The sequence below is a fragment of the Ranitomeya imitator genome, chromosome 10 (assembly GCF_032444005.1).
Source record: "Ranitomeya imitator isolate aRanImi1 chromosome 10, aRanImi1.pri, whole genome shotgun sequence".
In the NCBI taxonomy this organism is placed as follows: Eukaryota; Metazoa; Chordata; class Amphibia; order Anura; family Dendrobatidae; genus Ranitomeya; species Ranitomeya imitator.
Window position 1 is genome coordinate 10,845,631 of NC_091291.1, and position 20,390 is coordinate 10,866,020.

A 20,390-nucleotide genomic window follows, 5' to 3' on the forward strand; every position below is an offset into this window, starting at 1 on the left:
CATCTGTAATAAGACCTGGTGGCGTTCTTCCATCACATTGCAGGGTGTGTACAGTATTGCAGCATTTTATTTTTTATTGCAGCAAAAAAAAAAAAAAAGAATGTTAAGAATTTCACAAAATATAAAAGAAATGAACAGAGCAGGTCGGCTCCTCCAACATGACATATCACACGTCTGTTTACATATATACTGCATATGACTTTTTTAAATCTTAGCGGTCAGATCCCCTTTAATACGGACCGTGCAATCCTTCTGATGCAAGTGCTATTGTCACTAACTCACTAGAATAATGTTTTACTATGTACATTGCTGGAAAAAAAAAATGCATTCACAATGGAAACCATCAACAAGTTGCAGGTGACAGATCTGATAGTTTTACAAGTCTCAACTTAGCACTCTGAGTGCCCACGGGTGCAATTTCAGATTTTACGGTCGTTCAGAGACAAATTCAGCTTTACACTCGGCAGTCACGGCTAAAATTAAAGGACACGCATTACTAAGATCAGCCGACCTGCTTGTTGATGGTTTCCTTTTAGTCACACAACTTTCCGCACAGAATTGAAACAAAAAAATATATATATTTAAAAAAAAAATAAAAATCTTAAAACTTCTACATGCAACTCTTGACGGGGGATCGATCTGTCCCACAAATATTTTCGACCATAAGTTGCATTCAGTTCTTTGGTGATAGCCTAGAAGTATTTTTTTTTATTAATGTGCTTGTGACTTCTTAAAGGGACGGTCGAAGACAAGAATGACTGCACCTCTTCCCCTGCAAAAATAAACAAAAAACAGCGCCACACCTGTCCGCAGGTCAGTCCGGGTATTGCAGCACAGCCCCGTAATATAATATGGCGTTGGGAGGGGTCTCTAGTGCTCAGAAGTCCACGACTTTCAGCTTTCGGGTCTCCGCTTCGCTCAGTGGTTCCTGCGCCAGGAGTTTGTGGTGCAGTTTGTGGTGTTTCCCGATCCCCAGTTTGGGGAGCCCCCGGTTGAGACCCTCCAGGAGGACGCACGCCTTGCAGAGTCCCTGGCTGGAGATGTAGCCGCAGCGCGTGCAGGTTCCCTGGACCGGCATCCGCACGTCTTCCCTCACCGACAGGTTTTCCCCGGAGTGGATGATGTCCATGATGGCGCTGGGCCGTAAAGCCTCCAGCTCCTTCAGGAAGGCGCGGGCGTGGCCCCGGTAGGCGTTCGGGGAGTAGATGCATTCGGTGGAAAAGTAGTCCAGCTTTTTGAAGTAGGCGTACAGCACGATCTCCTTCTCGTAGGCGTACTTCAGGGGCTTGCAGCGCGGGATGGCGCCTTCGCTGCCCGTGGTGATGGCTGTGCAGCGCCGCAAGCGAGCAATGTCCCCTCGAAGAAAATTCATCAGGACGGTTTCCGCTATGTCGTCTGCGTTATGACCTGGGAGTAAAAAATGGCAGGAGTAGTAAGTCTGTGTAGTGTGGAGAGGCAGTCTATTGTACTGCATGGTCGCAGGAAGCCCTGTCTGCCCTACATCTCTCACTCTATCACTTGCTTTGCAATCTCATTTTTATGTTATTTGTGCAAGTAACACCTTTAACAAGTCTGTGTAGTATGTAGAGGCGGTCTACTGTACAGCAGATGTCACCCTGAGCGGAGAGAAGGGTCATATAACATGTATGTGTAGCGTGTAGAGGCAGTCTACCGTACAGTACATCACTCTAAGAGGATATAAGGGTCATAAAACAAGTCTGTGTGCCATGTAGAGGCAGTCTACTGTACAGCAGATGTCACCCTGAGCGGAGAGAAGGGTCGTATAACATGTATGTGTAGCGTGTAGAGGCAGTCTACCGTACAGCACATCACTCTAAGAGGATATAAGGGTCATAAAACAAGTCTGTGTGCCATGTAGAGACAGTCTACTGTACAGCAGATAATTTATAGGTATCTGGTTACAGGAAGCGTGCTCTAAAATGTTTACTCCAAAGATATTTAAGGGCAATAAAACAAGTCTGTATCACGTTATTGTGCAGCAGACAGAGTTTCCTACATCCAAGGCATCCGGATTAAAGACCTAAAAACAAGTCTGTGCAGTATACAGAGCCAGTCTAGTGTACAGCATATAGCAGCTTCTTGTACCTAGATACATATACTTAAATGGAAATTATCCAGAAAGGATGTTAAGGGACATAAAAACAAGTCTGTGCAGCATGTCGAGGCAGTGTGCTGTATAGCTGATAGAGCTTACTACTACCGAGCACACAAACAGCTGTACAGTACACTGCCTCTCCATGCTGCACAGACTTGTTTTACATCCCTTAATATCCTTTCTGGATTACTACCATTTACCTTAAATTTATGTATCTAGTTACGAGCAGCTTTTATCTGCTGCACAGTAGACTGCTTCTATGTTACACAGATTTTTATTTTTTTGCCCCTTAATAAGGTATATATTTTTTTAAACTAACGTTTCATTAGAAATATCTGGTTACAGTCATCTATTTGCTGTACAGTAGACTGTCCCTTTATATATCTTAACCTTTCAGGGTGACTACTGCTTGAGTATGTGTGCTTGGAAGTAAGATGCTGAAACTTAAAAAAAAATAAAAAAATAAACAAAAACATCTAACATACAGAGGCAGTCTACTGTACAGCTTTCTGTTACCAGATACATACACGCAAATAGTAGTCACCCATAAACAATATTGAGCCACACTAGCAAGATAAAAGTAGTCTGTCTTACATGTAGAGGAAGTCCACTGTACAGCAGAAAAAGCCTCGCCAAACTGGATACACATATTACATTTGTAAACACCGATAAAGAATGGTAAGGAATATGAATCAAGTCTGTGTAGCATGGGGAGGCAGTATACTGTGCAGCAGATAAGAGATTTCGGTAACCAGGCAGATATACTCAAATAATAGTCACCCTGAAAGGGCATTAAAGGGAATGTGTCATCAGAATAGGGCGCACTGGATAAATCAGATTATTGTGTTACATGTAAATTTTAAAAAAAAATCTGCAGTTTTCGCACCGACCACTGGGGCTATTTTAGACTCATAATTCCTGGAAGAGTTTTCGTCAGTCTCTTTATCAGCAGAGTCAGGATTGCCATGACTAAAAACACTTCTACTAACACAATAGGAGATGTCACAGCTCACCTCTTCCTCCTGTACAATGACTGATAACACCTCTACATACAGTAGATAACACAGGAACAACCATTCACAATAGGTGATGTCACAACTCACCTCCTCCTGTACAATGACTGATAACACCTCTATATACAGTAGATAACACAGGATCCACCATTCACAATAGGTGATGCCACAGCTCACCTCCTCCTACTGTACAATGACTGATAACACCTCTATATACAGTAGATAACACAGGATCCACCATTCACAATAGGTGATGTTACAGCTCACCTCCTCCTCCTGTACAATGACTGATAACACCTCTATATACAGTAGATAACACAGGAACCACCATTCACAATAGGTGATGTAACAGCTCACCTCCTCCTCCTGTACAATGACTGATAACATCTCTATATACAGTAGATAACACAGGATACACAATTCACAATAGGTGATGTCACAGCTCACTTCCTCCTCCTGTACAATGACTGATAACACCTCTATATACAGAAGATAACACAGGATCCACCATTCACAATAGGTGATGTCACAGCTCACCTCCTCCTCCTGTACAATGACTGATAACATCTCTATATACAGTAGATAACACAGGATCCAACATCCACAATAGGTGAGGTCACAGCTCACCTCCTCCTCCTGTACAATGACTGATAACTCCTCTATATACAGTAGATAACACAGGATCCACCATTCACAATAGATGATGTCACAGCTCACCTCCTTTCACAATGACCTTTACCCCAAAGCATCTAATGAGCATGTGCTAGAGTTGAGGTCTGTGTTGGTCCATTGCTGCTAATGTACAAGTGCATTTCCTGAAACAGGGGTCTTTAAAAAAAAAAAAAAAACCTAATGGCCGGTGTGAGAATTGCAAGATTTTTAACTTTTAATAAAAACTGTTATACAGGGAAATAAAAACACTGCGGAGACTTTTCTGGTGACACGCTCTCTTTGGCTGGTTTTACCAGGATTACGATACAGATGTCCTTCCCTCCGGATCGGGCTCCTGACTCCTCTACCGATTAGTTGATTGAAGGGGCAGTGGCATTCCATCTCGTCCCCATTGCTAACAGGGCGCCACTCCACACACTGTCGTGGCCGTCCTTGGTACTGTGGCTCAGTCTCATTCACTTGTGTAAGACTAAGTCGCAGTACCTAGGAGACGTGCCTCCACTGTCCCTTTAATCAACGGGTTCGCCATGAGAAAGCAGCCCTGGATCCAAGAATGAAGCTTGACGTTGTGCACGGCAGCTTGTACGGTGGCCCCCCCTAAGACTACTAACCTGTGCAGATCTTGTTGACCCCCAGCATGATGGCGCCCCGGTCCAGAGCTTGTCTTCTGAATACCCCACAAAACGTGCAGTTGTTCTTCAGCCCCACTTGCTGGACGATCTGGTCCATGCTCCATCCGTACAGCTCCCGGTAGGACACGATCTTCAATGGCAGCTCGTACTGAAGTTGGTTCCTTTTCACCGTCTCTAAGGAGTCGTCTCTGTATCCGGAGATGCCTTCGTCCACGGAGATGAGAATGAGCTCTAAGCCGTAATTGTAGCGTCCGTTCAGAACCTTTAACACGTGGGCAAGGACCGTGGAGTCTTTCCCACCCGAAGCTCCAATGCCGACCTTCTCCCCCGGCTGAAAGAGCTTGGCTGACACAATGGTATGGTGGACCTCCTCCTCGAAAGCATGGAAGAAGCACTCCTTGCACACTGAATGGCCGGTCTTGGGTCTCCGTAAAGCGGCGCGTCGGGTCTCACAACTACTGCAATTCACGGGCATCCTGGCGAAAAGGAAACGGGTCAACAAATTGTCACCTGGGACATCCTCTGGGGACTTAACAGACTCTACCCAAGACGTTGTGCCCCCAAAATGAGTCATGTGTCTGGAGGCTCCAAACAGAGCCATAGAGAATAGAAAAGAGCGAGGAGTGGGACACCTTACACGGGGTCCAAAATGGAAAACGGAAACCTTCGGCACTGCTAGGGGCATACGAGTTACCGCTAGACATGATCAAACCATACCGGTGGCAGTTGGCTAAAAGTCCTGCAAAATGTCTCCTACCTGCCGATACATCTGGCACCTCTTGATTAGCCGCCTTGACATAACGCCATGTGTGTGCCATGCCATAACAAGGACTACTAATCAGAAGAAGGGCTATGGTTGCCAGCATGTCCACATGCCTACGGCATACTGACGTGGCCGCTAGATCATGTCCTGCAAATCGCTCCTCTGGTTACCACCCATTCAAAGGAAGTCCATGGCCAAGGGACTGGAGCCCTGCGAACAACCTCCTACTTGAAGACATCCCCAGAGCCTTTTCCGATTAGTAGGTCCATCTTGACGCACACGGTACTAATCAGAGGTGGCGCCGGTAGGTAGAAGGATCGGAGAACTACACGCCGACAGTCATGGACCACAGACATGGTGGCTAGACCGAGGTCCTTTTTGGTAATTTCTATCCACCGATCGTGCTGGAGCATTTACAGGATGTGCCCAGTTCATCGGCCCCATTAAGTGGGCAATACACGTTCTGCTCAATGGTAGCTGTCTACGACCGGCTCATAACCAGGTGTCACGCCCCGATATCAGCTCTCGGAAAGCATCCAAGAGAAAAAGTAACTGAAAGTCATCCAGAGATTAGTTCAATGTCTTTGTAGAAGCAGGTGAGGAGGATCCGCCGGGCGGCGTATGGAGGGCAAGGGTTGTCGATGAGCGGTGAATGTGCCCGAGGTGACGGGTCGGAGGTAGGACAGGAATAAAGTAAGTTCTGCAAGAGTTGAGGATCAACGCTGGACAGAAGACGGCAAAGAACTGGAAGGACACAGACCACCGAGGCGCACATCTCTGGCAGCTCCGCTCTTTAAGAGCTTGAACATCTGTGGGTGATTGGTGGAGAAATGCGTTTCTAGTGCCAGGTCCCGCCCACTCTGGCTGCGTTCTCCGGACAGCACTAAGGCGTGGCAGACCTCGCAGAACAAGTGCATGCTGCCGAGAAGACGGTCCCGTAAAGCCTGCCGGTACGCGGAGGACCTGGTACGGCCTCCTTGGTTCTGCCTATCTGACGGGGAGCTGGAGGTGGCGGCAGGGAATCCGGATGAAGTAGCGGGGGCGGTCGTGGTTTGACGTATGGACACGTCCTCGTCGTCATCATCTGAGGAAGAGATGAACGCCCCGGATCTCTTAGAAGCGACTCGTCTTCCACCAACACACTCCGAGGACAGGGCAGCAAACATCGGCTTGGGGCCACAGTACCCCAATGTCACGGCTTTCTCGTAGACCTCCTGTCTGGTCATGCCATGCCGCCTCTCCAGGTGAGTGAGGAGACAGGTGGTGCCGACCTTGCCCGGATTAATGCCCCTTCGTACCTGGGCACGGCACAGCTTACAGGTAACAACGAGCTCACGCTGTATATTGGGGGATCCTCCCGGGACCCCAAAAAAGCACCAGGCAGGTGACCCGAAGGCGCAGTGAGCAGTAGTCACTCGCTCGTGGTCCACGGTGGGTGTAACCGAGCGCGACTGACCCTCCTCCGGGTCGACGTCGTACGGAGGGCTGTGGACCTCGATCTGGATTTGTATTGCTGTTTCTGTACTGGAGCTGCCGCCAATCTGAGGAGGGCAGGCAGTGGTGTCAGCATATCCATCCGCCATCGGAAGCAGTGACATAGCGGGGGGCAAAGAGGGGAGAACAGGGAACAACTGATAGCGGGGAGTCCTCCAACGCTGTCCGCAACACTCTCCGATCTCCAGAGTCTCTGACCAAACTGATCCGATGGCTGCGAAGAAGTCAACGCGATGGATCTCCTGACAGCACTGAGCCTCTGCCCTCCGACGGAGACGGATCCACCCTGAAACAGAAGCAACAAGACCTTCAGTGCCTCCCTGGGACCTCCTCTCCGGCAAACATCTTAAGGGTCAGGGCCAATTTTTGCAATCGCTCCCTAGACATGCTGCTCTTAGACTGACAGTGAAACGGTTAATCAGCAGCGATCAGAGCCAGTTCCAGTCGCTGCTGTTAGACGCAGGTCAAACGCCCAACTTTTGGGGTTTTCTTGGTAGCCGCAATATTCCGAAAGAGAAAAAAAAAAACTACATGCACGGCCCCTCAATGGGAAATAGGAAGTTACAAGAACGGAAAAATGGCAACAAAGAAAAAAAAAAAGTTATTTACTTTAAAAAAAAAAAAAAAAACAACACCCCGCTATATAAGTCTGTGGTTGCCGCCATCGTGCCGACCAGGAGAATCTTATTCCCAGGTGATATTTCCATATGGCAAGTGCAGTAAAAATGGAAACGCAAAACACTGGCGGAATGGAGGTTTTTTTTTAACCATTTCAAGCAATTTGAGTTTTTTCTCCCTTCTGTGTTTTTTTTCGGTTTATTTATTTTATGGTTATGTGACTGGCGGCAATCAGAACTACAAGGGAAAAAAAAGACCTCGCATGGCGAAGGGGAAGGAAAAACAAGTATGGATCCAGGCAGGGGCGGATTATCAGAGGGTCAATATGGGCGGTAGCCCAGGGCCCAGTGGTCTGGGGGGGCCCTGGGCTACCGCACAGATTGACCCTCTGATAATCGTCTGTGAATGCCCGCCGCCGGGCCGGCATGTATGTGCCCCCGGACCCGGTGGGCAGAGAGCGGGGGTCCGCATCGGGCCCCTCCTCATCTGCTCACCGGGCCCCTTGCAGCGCTGCGGCGGTCTCCTATTGACGTGCGGGCGCGCGCCGGCACATCAATAGTTAACAACAACAGCCGCCAGCCAATTGGAGGCTGGCGGCTGATGTCGGCCACAGGCGCACACGTCGCCGGCGTCTGACGTCATTGTCAGTCGCCGGCGAGTGTGCGCTGCTGGAAGGAGCTCGCCGCCTGGAGCGCGGACAGGTGAGGGGACTGTTTGTTTTTTTTTGTTTTTTGAGCTAACGGTTACGGTGGACACACTGGGGGGCAATGCTGGAGGACACACTGGGGGGCAATGCTGGAGGACACACTGGGGGCAATGCTGGAGGACACACTGGGGGCAATGCTGGAGACACTGGGGCAATGCTGGAGGACACACTGGGGCAATGCTGGAGACACTGGGGCAGATTGCTGGAGACACTGGGGCAGATTGCTGGAGACACTGGGGCAATGCTGGAGACACTGAGGCAATGCTGGAGACACTGGGGCAATGCTGGGGGACACTAAGGGCAGATTGCTGGAGACACTGGGGCAGATTGCTGGAGACACTGGGGCAGATTGCTGGAGACACTGGGGCAACGCTGGAGACACTGGGGCAACGCTGGAGACACTGGGGCAGATTGCTGGAGGACACACTGGGGCAGATTGCTGGAGGACACACTGGGGCAATGCTGGAGACACTGGGGCAGATTGCTGGAGACACTGGGGCAGATTGCTGGAGACACGGGCAGATTGCTGGACACACTGGGGCAGATGATTGCTGGAGACACTGGGTCATACTGCTGGACAGACTGGGGCAGATTGCTGGAGGACACACTGGGGTAATGCTGGAGGACACACTGGGGCAATGCTGAACACACTGGGGGCAATGCTGGAGACACTGGGGCAAATTGCTGGAGGACACACTGGGGGCAGATTGCTGGAGACACTGGGGCAGATTGCTGGAGACACTGGGGCAATGCTGGAGACACTGGGGCAGATTGCTGGAGGACACACTGGGGCAGATTGCTGGAGGACACACTGGGGCAGATTGCTGGAGACATTGGGGCAATGCTGGAGACACTGGGGAAGATTGCTGGAGACACTGGGGCAGATTGCTGGAGACACTGGGGCAGATTGCTGGACACACTGGGGCAGATTGCTGGACACACTGGGGCAGATTGCTGGACACACTGGGGCAGATGATTGCTGGAGACACTGGGGCAGATTGCTGGAGACACTGGGGCAGATTGCTGGAGACACTGGGGCAGATTGCTGGAGGACACACTGGGGTAATGCTGGAGGACACACTGGGGCAATGCTGGAGGACACACTGGGGCAATGCTGGAGGACACACTGGGGCAATGCTGAAGGACACACTGGGGCAATGCTGGAGGACACACTGGGGCAATGCTGGAGACACTGGGGCAATGCTGGAGACACTGGGGCAATGCTGGAGACACTGGGGCAGATTGCTGGAGGACACACTGGGGCAGATTGCTGAAGACATTGGGGCAGATTGCTGGAGACATTGGGGCAATGCTGGAGACACTGGGGAAGATTGCTGGAGACACTGGGGCAATGCTGGAGACACTGGGGCAATGCTGGAGACACTGGGGCAATGCTGGAGACACTGGGGCAATGCTGGAGACACTGGGGCAATGCTGGAGACACTGGGGCAATGCTGGATACACTGGGGCAGATTGCTGGACACACTGGGGGCAGGACTGGAGGCATGGGCAGAATTTAGAGACGTGGCAGGATTGGATCATGGGCAGGATGGATACGATGGAGGCAGATGGGGCAGGATGGGGAGATCATATGGTGTAGAATGGATACTCATGAGGGCAGGATGGGAGAACATATGGCTGGAGCCAGGAATGAGATAAACGGGGCCAGGATGGGGAATATTATTACCATAGGGGCTAATTAAGGGATATTATTACTGCAGTGATGTATTTATTTTATATTTTGAGTATACTGTTTTAAATGGGGAGGCGGTCCTGTTACTGTGCAGAGTGACACTATATCGCCTTTTTTTCTTTGTGTTGTAATGTAGAAGTTGTGAAAAATTAAGTAATGTGTTCTGCAAGCGGAGCTCGAGATAACTGTGTTATTTCCTGCAGAAACGAGTCCTGGCTGGAAGAAATGATGGCGGTCTGTGCTGGATGAAAGATGAAGGACTTCACCTAGAGACGTCACTGGTGAGTCAGTGTTACCTATACACTGACACTATACACTGTATACTATATACAGAGGTCCTGTGTACAATGTCACCAGTGATCACTGTATTACCTCTACACAGACACTGCATACTAAGTACAGATCTCCTGTGAATACTGGCACTTATGGTGATAGTATTGTGTTTTTTTTGTGTGTTTTTTTTATTACTGATCAGTATTGTAGTATTCAGTCACTATGTGGTGGTAATATGTGGTCTGGAAATAGTGTTGTGGTATTTGTCCCTTGTATGTGCTATTTGGTCACCAAGTGGTAATATGTGGTCTTGACATGGTGCGGTGGTATTTGTTCCTTGTATGTGATATTATTCGATCACTGTGGTTGTAATTTGTGGTCTGATCATGGCGCAGTGGTATTTGTTCCTTGTATGTGATATTATTGGTCAAAATATACCTAAATTGTAAATATTTAATAGGTTACAGTAGAGTAGGGCCCGGCCATTTTTCTGGAATAATCTGGTTCGGGTATGTCACATGACCCCCGTCACATGACCCCCGTCACATGACCCCCGTCACATGACCCCCGTCACATGACCGGGGGGGCCCACAGTGTCTGAACAGCCCGGGGCCCTGGCTACCCTTAATCCACCCCTGGATCCAGGATAAATAGGGAGGAAAAAGAGAAAAGGAGGGATTAGCAGTCACATGAGGGAAATGTGTGATGGCGGCCCTTTAAATGCCTGACAATGACCCTCACTACGGTTGACAGCTCCACCCTCATATTGGTGAGTGATGATCCTGCACGTTCCCCAATTCCCCTCACCTCACACCTTCCCCTCCCCTTCTCCCCTCACATCTTCCCCCTCCCCAGTCACACATTACACCTTCCCCACTCACCTCACCCCCCGCTCCCCTCACACATTACACCTTCCCCACTCACCTCACCCCCGCTCCCCTCACACATTACACCTTCCCCACTCACCTCACCCATTACACCTTCCCCACTCACCTCACCCCCCCGCTCCCCTCACACATTACACCTTCCCCACTCACCTCACCCCCCGCTCCCCTCACACATTACACCTTCCCCACTCACCTCACCCCCCGCTCCCCTCACACATTACACCTTCCCCACTCACCTCACCCCCGCTCCCCTCACACATTACACCTTCCCCACTCACCTCACCCATTACACCTTCCCCACTCACCTCACCCCCCGCTCCCCTCACACATTACACCCTCCCCACTCACCTCACCCCCCGCTCCCCTCACACGTTACACCTTCCCCACTCACCTCACCCCCCGCTCCCCTCACACGTTACACCTTCCCCACTCACCTCACCCCCCGCTCCCCTCACACGTTACACCTTCCCCACTCACCTCACCCCCCGCTCCCCTCACACGTTACACCTTCCCCACTCACCTCACCCCCCGCTCCCCTCACACGTTACACCTTCCCCACTCACCTCACACGTTACACCTTCCCCACTCACCTCACCCCCCGCTCCCCTCACACGTTACACCTTCCCCACTCACCTCACCCCCCGCTCCCCTCACACGTTACACCTTCCCCACTCACCTCACCCCCCGCTCCCCTCACACGTTACACCTTCCCCACTCACCTCACCCCCCGCTCCCCTCACACGTTACACCTTCCCCACTCACCTCACCCCCCGCTCCCCTCACACGTTACACCTTCCCCACTCCCCTCACACATTACACCTTCCCCACTCACCTCACACATTACACCTTCCCCACTCACCTCACACATTACACCTTCCCCACTCCCCTCACACATTACACCTTCCCCACTCACCTCACCCCCCGCTCCCCTCACACATTACACCTTCCCCACTCACCTCACCCCCCGCTCCCCTCACACATTACACCTTCCCCACTCACCTCACCCCCCGCTCCCCTCACACATTACACCTTCCCCACTCACCTCACCCCCCGCTCCCCTCACACATTACACCCTCCCCACTCACCTCACCCCCCGCTCCCCTCACACATTACACCTTCCCCACTCACCTCACACATTACACCTTCCCCACTCACCTCACCCCCCGCTCCCCTCACACATTACACCTTCCCCACTCACCTCACCCCCCGCTCCCCTCACACATTACACCTTCCCCACTCACCTCACCCCCCGCTCCCCTCACACATTACACCTTCCCCACTCACCTCACCCCCCGCTCCCCTCACACATTACACCTTCCCCACTCACCTCACCCCCCGCTCCCCTCACACATTACACCTTCCCCACTCACCTCACCCCCCGCTCCCCTCACACATTACACCTTCCCCACTCACCTCACCCCCCGCTCCCCTCACACATTACACCTTCCCCACTCACCTCACACCTTCCCCACTCACCTCACCCATTACACCTTCCCCACTCACCTCACCCCCCCGCTCCCCTCACACATTACACCTTCCCCACTCACCTCACCCCCCGCTCCCCTCACCTCACCCCCCGCTCCCCTCACACGTTACACCTTCCCCACTCACCTCACACGTTACACCTTCCCCACTCACCTCACCCCCCGCTCCCCTCACACATTACACCTTCCCCACTCACCTCACACATTACACCTTCCCCACTCCCCTCACACATTACACCTTCCCCACTCACCTCACCCCCCGCTCCCCTCACACATTACACCTTCCCCACTCACCTCACCCCCGCTCCCCTCACCAATTACATCTTCCCCACTCACCTCACCCCCCGCTCCCCTCACACATTACACCTTCCCCACTCACCTCACCCATTACACCTTCCCCACTCACCTCACCCCCCGCTCCCCTCACACATTACACCTTCCCCACTCACCTCACCCCCCGCTCCCCTCACACATTACACCTTCCCCACTCACCTCACCCCCCGCTCCCCTCACACATTACATCTTCCCCACTCACCTCACCCCCGCTCCCCTCACACATTACACCTTCCCCACTCACCTCACACATTACACCTTCCCCACTCACCTCACCCCCCGCTCCCCTCACCAATTACATCTTCCCCACTCACCTCACCCCCCGCTCCCCTCACACATTACACCTTCCCCACTCACCTCCGCTCCCCTCACACATTACATCTATGATCTTCCCCACTCACCTCACCCCCCGCTCCCCTCACCCATTACACCTTCCCCACTCACCTCACCCCCCGCTCCCCTCACACATTACACCTTCCCCACTCACCTCCGCTCCCCTCACACATTACACCTTCCCCACTCACCTCCGCTCCCCTCACACATTACATCTATGATCTTCCCCACTCACCTCACCCCCCGCTCCCCTCACCCATTACACCATCCCCACTCACCTCACCCCCCGCTCCCCTCACACATTACACCTTCCCCTCTCACCTCACCCCCCGCTCCCCTCACCCATTACACCTTCCCCACTCACCTCACCCCTCCGCTCCCCTCACACATTACACCTTCCCCACTCACCTCACCCCCCGCTCCCCTCACCCATTACACCTTCCCCACTCACCTCACCCCCCGCTCCCCTCACACATTACACCTTCCCCACTCACCTCACCCCCGCTCCCCTCACACATTACACCTTCCCCACTCACCTCACCCCCGCTCCCCTCACACATTACACCTTCCCCACTCACCTCACCCCCGCTCCCCTCACACATTACACCTTCCCCACTCACCTCATCCCCGCTCCCCTCACACATTACACCTTCCCCACTCACCTCCGCTCCCCTCACACATTACATCTATGATCTTCCCCACTCACCTCACCCCCCGCTCCCCTCACCCATTACACCTTCCCCACTCACCTCACCCCCCGCTCCCCTCACACATTACACCTTCCCCTCTCACCTCACCCCCCGCTCCCCTCACCCATTACACCTTCCCCACTCACCTCACCCCTCCGCTCCCCTCACACATTACACCTTCCCCACTCACCTCACCCCCCGCTCCCCTCACCCATTACACCTTTACCCACTCACCTCACCCCCCGCTCCCCTCACACATTACACCTTCCCCACTCACCTCACCCCCGCTCCCCTCACACATTACACCTTCCCCACTCACCTCACCCCCGCTCCCCTCACACATTACACCTTCCCCACTCACCTCACCCCCGCTCCCCTCACACATTACACCTTCCCCACTCACCTCACCCCCCGCTCCCCTCACACATTACACCTTCCCCACTCACCTCACCCCCGCTCCCCTCACACATTACACCTTCCCCACTCACCTCACCCATTACACCTTCCCCACTCACCTCACCCCCCACACCTTCCCCACTCACCTCACCCCCCGCTCCCCTCACACATTACACCTTCCCCACTCACCTCACCCCCCCGCTCCCCTCACACATTACACCTTCCCCACTCACCTCACCCCCCGCTCCCCTCACCTCACCCCCCGCTCCCCTCTCCCCCCGCTCCCCTCACACGTTACACCTACCCCACTCACCTCACACGTTACACCTTCCCCACTCACCTCACCCCCCGCTCCCCTCACACATTACACCTTCCCCACTCACCTCACACATTACACCTTCCCCACTCCCCTCACACATTACACCTTCCCCACTCACCTCACACATTACACCTTCCCCACTCACCTCACCCCCGCTCCCCTCACCAATTACATCTTCCCCACTCACCTCACCCCCCGCTCCCCTCACACATTACACCTTCCCCACTCACCTCACCCCCCGCTCCCCTCACACATTACACCTTCCCCACTCACCTCACCCCCTGCTCCCCTCACACATTACACCTTCCCCACTCACCTCACCCCCCGCTCCCCTCACACATTACACCTTCCCCACTCACCTCACCCCCCGCTCCCCTCACACATTACATCTTCCCCACTCACCTCACCCCCGCTCCCCTCACACATTACACCTTCCCCACTCACCTCACACATTACACCTTCCCCACTCACCTCACCCCCCGCTCCCCTCACCAATTACATCTTCCCCACTCACCTCACCCCCCGCTCCCCTCACACATTACACCTTCCCCACTCACCTCCGCTCCCCTCACACATTACATCTATGATCTTCCCCACTCACCTCACCCCCCGCTCCCCTCACCCATTACACCTTCCCCACTCACCTCACCCCCCGCTCCCCTCACACATTACACCTTCCCCACTCACCTCACCCCTCCGCTCCCCTCACACATTACACCTTCCCCACTCACCTCACCCCCCGCTCCCCTCACCCATTACACCTTCCCCACTCACCTCACCCCCCGCTCCCCTCACACATTACACCTTCCCCACTCACCTCACCCCCGCTCCCCTCACACATTACACCTTCCCCACTCACCTCACCCCCGCTCCCCTCACACATTACACCTTCCCCACTCACCTCATCCCCGCTCCCCTCACACATTACACCTTCCCCACTCACCTCCGCTCCCCTCACACATTACATGTATGATCTTCCCCACTCACCTCACCCCCCGCTCCCCTCACCCATTACACCTTCCCCACTCACCTCACCCCCCGCTCCCCTCACACATTACACCTTCCCCTCTCACCTCACCCCCCGCTCCCCTCACCCATTACACCTTCCCCACTCACCTCACCCCTCCGCTCCCCTCACACATTACACCTTCCCCACTCACCTCACCCCCCGCTCCCCTCACCCATTACACCTTCCCCACTCACCTCACCCCCCGCTCCCCTCACACATTACACCTTCCCCACTCACCTCACCCCCCGCTCCCCTCACCCATTACACCTTCCCCACTCACCTCACCCCTCCGCTCCCCTCACACATTACACCTTCCCCACTCACCTCACCCCCCGCTCCCCTCACCCATTACACCTTCCCCACTCACCTCACCCCCCGCTCCCCTCACCCATTACACCTTCCCCACTCACCTCACCCCCGCTCCCCTCACACATTACACCTTCCCCACTCACCTCACCCCCGCTCCCCTCACACATTACACCTTCCCCACTCACCTCACCCCCGCTCCCCTCACACATTACACCTTCCCCACTCACCTCCGCTCCCCTCACACATTACACCTTCCCCACTCACCTCACCCCCGCTCCCCTCACACATTACACCTTCCCCTCTCACCTCACCCCCCGCTCCCCTCACCCATTACACCTTCCCCACTCACCTCACCCATTACACCTTCCCCACTCACCTCACCCCCGCTCCCCTCACACATTACACCTTCCCCTCTCACCTCACCCCCCGCTCCCCTCACCCATTACACCTTCCCCACTCACCTCACCCCCGCTCCCCTCACACATTACACCTTCCCCACTCACCTCACCCCCGCTCCCCTCACACATTACACCTTCCCCACTCACCTCACCCCCGCTCCCCTCACACATTACACCTTCCCCACTCACCTCACCCCCCTCACACATTACACCTTCCCCTCTCACCTCACCCCCCGCTCCCCTCACCCATTACACCTTCCCCACTCACCTCACCCCCCGCTCCCCTCACCCATTACACCTTCCCCACTCACCTCACCCCCGCTCCCCTCACACATTACACCTTCCCCACTCACCTCACCCCCCGCTCCCCTCACCCATTACACCTTCCCCACTCACCTCACCCCTCCGCTCCCCTCACACCTTCCCCACTCCCCTCACCCATTACATCTATGATCTTCCCCACTCACCTCACCCCCCCGCTCCCCTCACACATTACACCTTCCCCACTCACCTCACCCCCGCTCCCCTCACACATTACACCTTCCCCACTCACCTCACCCCCGCTCCCCTCACACATTACACCTTCCCCACTCACCTCACCCCCCTCACACATTACACCTTCCCCTCTCACCTCACCCCCCGCTCCCCTCACCCATTACACCTTCCCCACTCACCTCACCCCCCGCTCCCCTCACCCATTACACCTTCCCCACTCACCTCACCCCCGCTCCCCTCACACATTACACCTTCCCCACTCACCTCACCCCCCGCTCCCCTCACCCATTACACCTTCCCCACTCACCTCACCCCTCCGCTCCCCTCACACCTTCCCCACTCCCCTCACCCATTACATCTATGATCTTCCCCACTCACCTCACCCCCCCGCTCCCCTCACACATTACACCTTCCCCACTCACCTCATCCCCGCTCCCCTCACACATTACACCCTCCCCACTCACCTCCGCTCCCCTCACACATTACATGTATGATCTTCCCCACTCACCTCACCCCCCGCTCCCCTCACCCATTACACCTTCCCCACTCACCTCACCCCCCGCTCCCCTCACACATTACACCTTCCCCTCTCACCTCACCCCCCGCTCCCCTCACCCATTACACCTTCCCCACTCACCTCACCCCTCCGCTCCCCTCACACATTACACCTTCCCCACTCACCTCACCCCCCGCTCCCCTCACCCATTACACCTTCCCCACTCACCTCACCCCCCGCTCCCCTCACACATTACACCTTCCCCACTCACCTCACCCCCCGCTCCCCTCACCCATTACACCTTCCCCACTCACCTCACCCCTCCGCTCCCCTCACACATTACACCTTCCCCACTCACCTCACCCCCCGCTCCCCTCACCCATTACACCTTCCCCACTCACCTCACCCCCCGCTCCCCTCACCCATTACACCTTCCCCACTCACCTCACCCCCGCTCCCCTCACACATTACACCTTCCCCACTCACCTCACCCCCGCTCCCCTCACACATTACACCTTCCCCACTCACCTCACCCCCGCTCCCCTCACACATTACACCTTCCCCACTCACCTCCGCTCCCCTCACACATTACACCTTCCCCACTCACCTCACCCCCGCTCCCCTCACACATTACACCTTCCCCTCTCACCTCACCCCCCGCTCCCCTCACCCATTACACCTTCCCCACTCACCTCACCCATTACACCTTCCCCACTCACCTCACCCCCGCTCCCCTCACACATTACACCTTCCCCTCTCACCTCACCCCCCGCTCCCCTCACCCATTACACCTTCCCCACTCACCTCACCCCCGCTCCCCTCACACATTACACCTTCCCCACTCACCTCACCCCCGCTCCCCTCACACATTACACCTTCCCCACTCACCTCACCCCCGCTCCCCTCACACATTACACCTTCCCCACTCACCTCACCCCCCTCACACATTACACCTTCCCCTCTCACCTCACCCCCCGCTCCCCTCACCCATTACACCTTCCCCACTCACCTCACCCCCCGCTCCCCTCACCCATTACACCTTCCCCACTCACCTCACCCCCGCTCCCCTCACACATTACACCTTCCCCACTCACCTCACCCCCCGCTCCCCTCACCCATTACACCTTCCCCACTCACCTCACCCCTCCGCTCCCCTCACACCTTCCCCACTCCCCTCACCCATTACATCTATGATCTTCCCCACTCACCTCACCCCCCCGCTCCCCTCACACATTACACCTTCCCCACTCACCTCACCCCCGCTCCCCTCACACATTACACCTTCCCCACTCACCTCACCCCCGCTCCCCTCACACATTACACCTTCCCCACTCACCTCACCCCCCTCACACATTACACCTTCCCCTCTCACCTCACCCCCCGCTCCCCTCACCCATTACACCTTCCCCACTCACCTCACCCCCCGCTCCCCTCACCCATTACACCTTCCCCACTCACCTCACCCCCGCTCCCCTCACACATTACACCTTCCCCACTCACCTCACCCCCCGCTCCCCTCACCCATTACACCTTCCCCACTCACCTCACCCCTCCGCTCCCCTCACACCTTCCCCACTCCCCTCACCCATTACATCTATGATCTTCCCCACTCACCTCACCCCCCCGCTCCCCTCACACATTACACCTTCCCCACTCACCTCACCCCCGCTCCCCTCACACATTACACCTTCCCCACTCACCTCACCCCCGCTCCCCTCACACATTACACCTTCCCCACTCACCTCACCCCCCTCACACATTACACCTTCCCCTCTCACCTCACCCCCCGCTCCCCTCACCCATTACACCTTCCCCACTCACCTCACCCCCCGCTCCCCTCACCCATTACACCTTCCCCACTCACCTCACCCCCGCTCCCCTCACACATTACACCTTCCCCACTCACCTCACCCCCCGCTCCCCTCACCCATTACACCTTCCCCACTCACCTCACCCCTCCGCTCCCCTCACACCTTCCCCACTCCCCTCACCCATTACATCTATGATCTTCCCCACTCACCTCACCCCCCCGCTCCCCTCACACATTACACCTTCCCCTCTCACCTCACCCCCCGCTCCCCTCACACATTACATCTTCCCCACTCACCTCACCCCTCCGCTCCCCTCACCCATTACACCTTCCCCACTCACCTCACCCCTCCGCTCCCCTCACCCATTACACCTTCCCCACTCACCTCACCCCTCCGCTCCCCTCACCCATTACACCTTCCCCACTCACCTCACCCCTCCGCTCCCCTCACCCATTACACCTTCCCCACTCACCTCACCCCTCCGCTCCCCTCACCCATTACACCTTCCCCACTCACCTCACCCCCCGCTCCCCTCACACATTACACCTTCCCCTCTCACCTCTTCCCCGCCCCCCTCACCTCACCTCACACTTTCCCCCTCTCACCTTCCTGCTCTTCTCTCCAGCCGCTCCTTTCCCAGCACTTCACCCACAAACACGTTTTTCTCCTCCGGTTCAGCCCTAAGAAAAAAAAACAAACAACAACTTAAAACTACAACTCCCAGCAGGCTCCGAGCAGCTATCAGCATTTAATAGCATAAGTATGGCATGCCGGGAAATGTAGTTTTTTTCTGAATGCGCAGTACATTCCGGACGTTACGTAAATGACGTCATGAACTCCATGAAGACGGCGATAAACACAGGAGCAGAAGGCGGCCATTTTCTCGGAGACCAACTATAAGCGGTCTAAGCGAGAAAGGGCTGTCGCCAACAAAATGGCTCCTGGGGAGGAGATAAATGGTGGGGAAAGCGGATATTTGTGAGTATATTGGGGTGAGAGAATTATTCTATTTTATATAAATGATTCCTTATTTTTGCCTGCGTGCTGTAAGTAATGTTTAGTTCGTGGGTGTCGTTCCAGATTTGGACAATAGAGGGGAGTATAGGACAGAGCATAAGATATTACTATTATTACTACTACTATTATCATGATTATTATTACTTTTTATCATTCTTATTCTATTGTATTCTTATTTTACATTTTGTTATATTTATATTTATTATATTGATAGTACTATTGTTCAATTTAATTATTTTATTATTCAATGTTATTATTTTTATTATATTATTACTATACTACTATGTTTATTATATTATTATTATTATTCTGTTATTATTTTACTATTATTGCATTTGTATTATATCATTATTATACTATTAGATTATTATTCAATATCATTATTATTGTGTTTTTATTCATATCATTAATATACTGTAGTTATATTATTCAAT

General features: G+C 54.1%; 2 protein-coding genes across 4 annotated transcripts in view; both read right to left on the reverse strand.

Annotated features, from left to right (window-relative positions):
* The window catches only part of LOC138651639 (alpha-tectorin-like), a 68,145-nt gene that overhangs the window by 25,311 nt on the left and 22,444 nt on the right, over positions 1 to 20,390 (reverse strand). The window lies entirely within an intron of this gene.
* On the reverse strand, positions 50 to 19,621 carry CTU1 (cytosolic thiouridylase subunit 1). 3 transcript variants are annotated; one of them, XM_069741972.1, is made up of 4 exons: positions 19,545 to 19,621; positions 5,191 to 6,976; positions 4,413 to 4,909; positions 50 to 1,407 (listed from the first exon to the last, which is right to left on the reverse strand). In XM_069741972.1, the coding sequence occupies exons 3-4, from the start codon at positions 4,906 to 4,908 to the stop codon at positions 878 to 880; spliced, it is 1,026 nt and encodes a 341-aa protein (XP_069598073.1). In that variant the 5' UTR covers position 4,909; positions 5,191 to 6,976; positions 19,545 to 19,621; the 3' UTR covers positions 50 to 877. The 3 variants fall into 3 exon arrangements, with proteins under 3 accessions (XP_069598073.1, XP_069598072.1, XP_069598074.1); XM_069741971.1 differs by having other exon boundaries at positions 4,413 to 6,976; XM_069741973.1 differs by lacking the exon at positions 5,191 to 6,976 and having other exon boundaries at positions 19,545 to 19,615.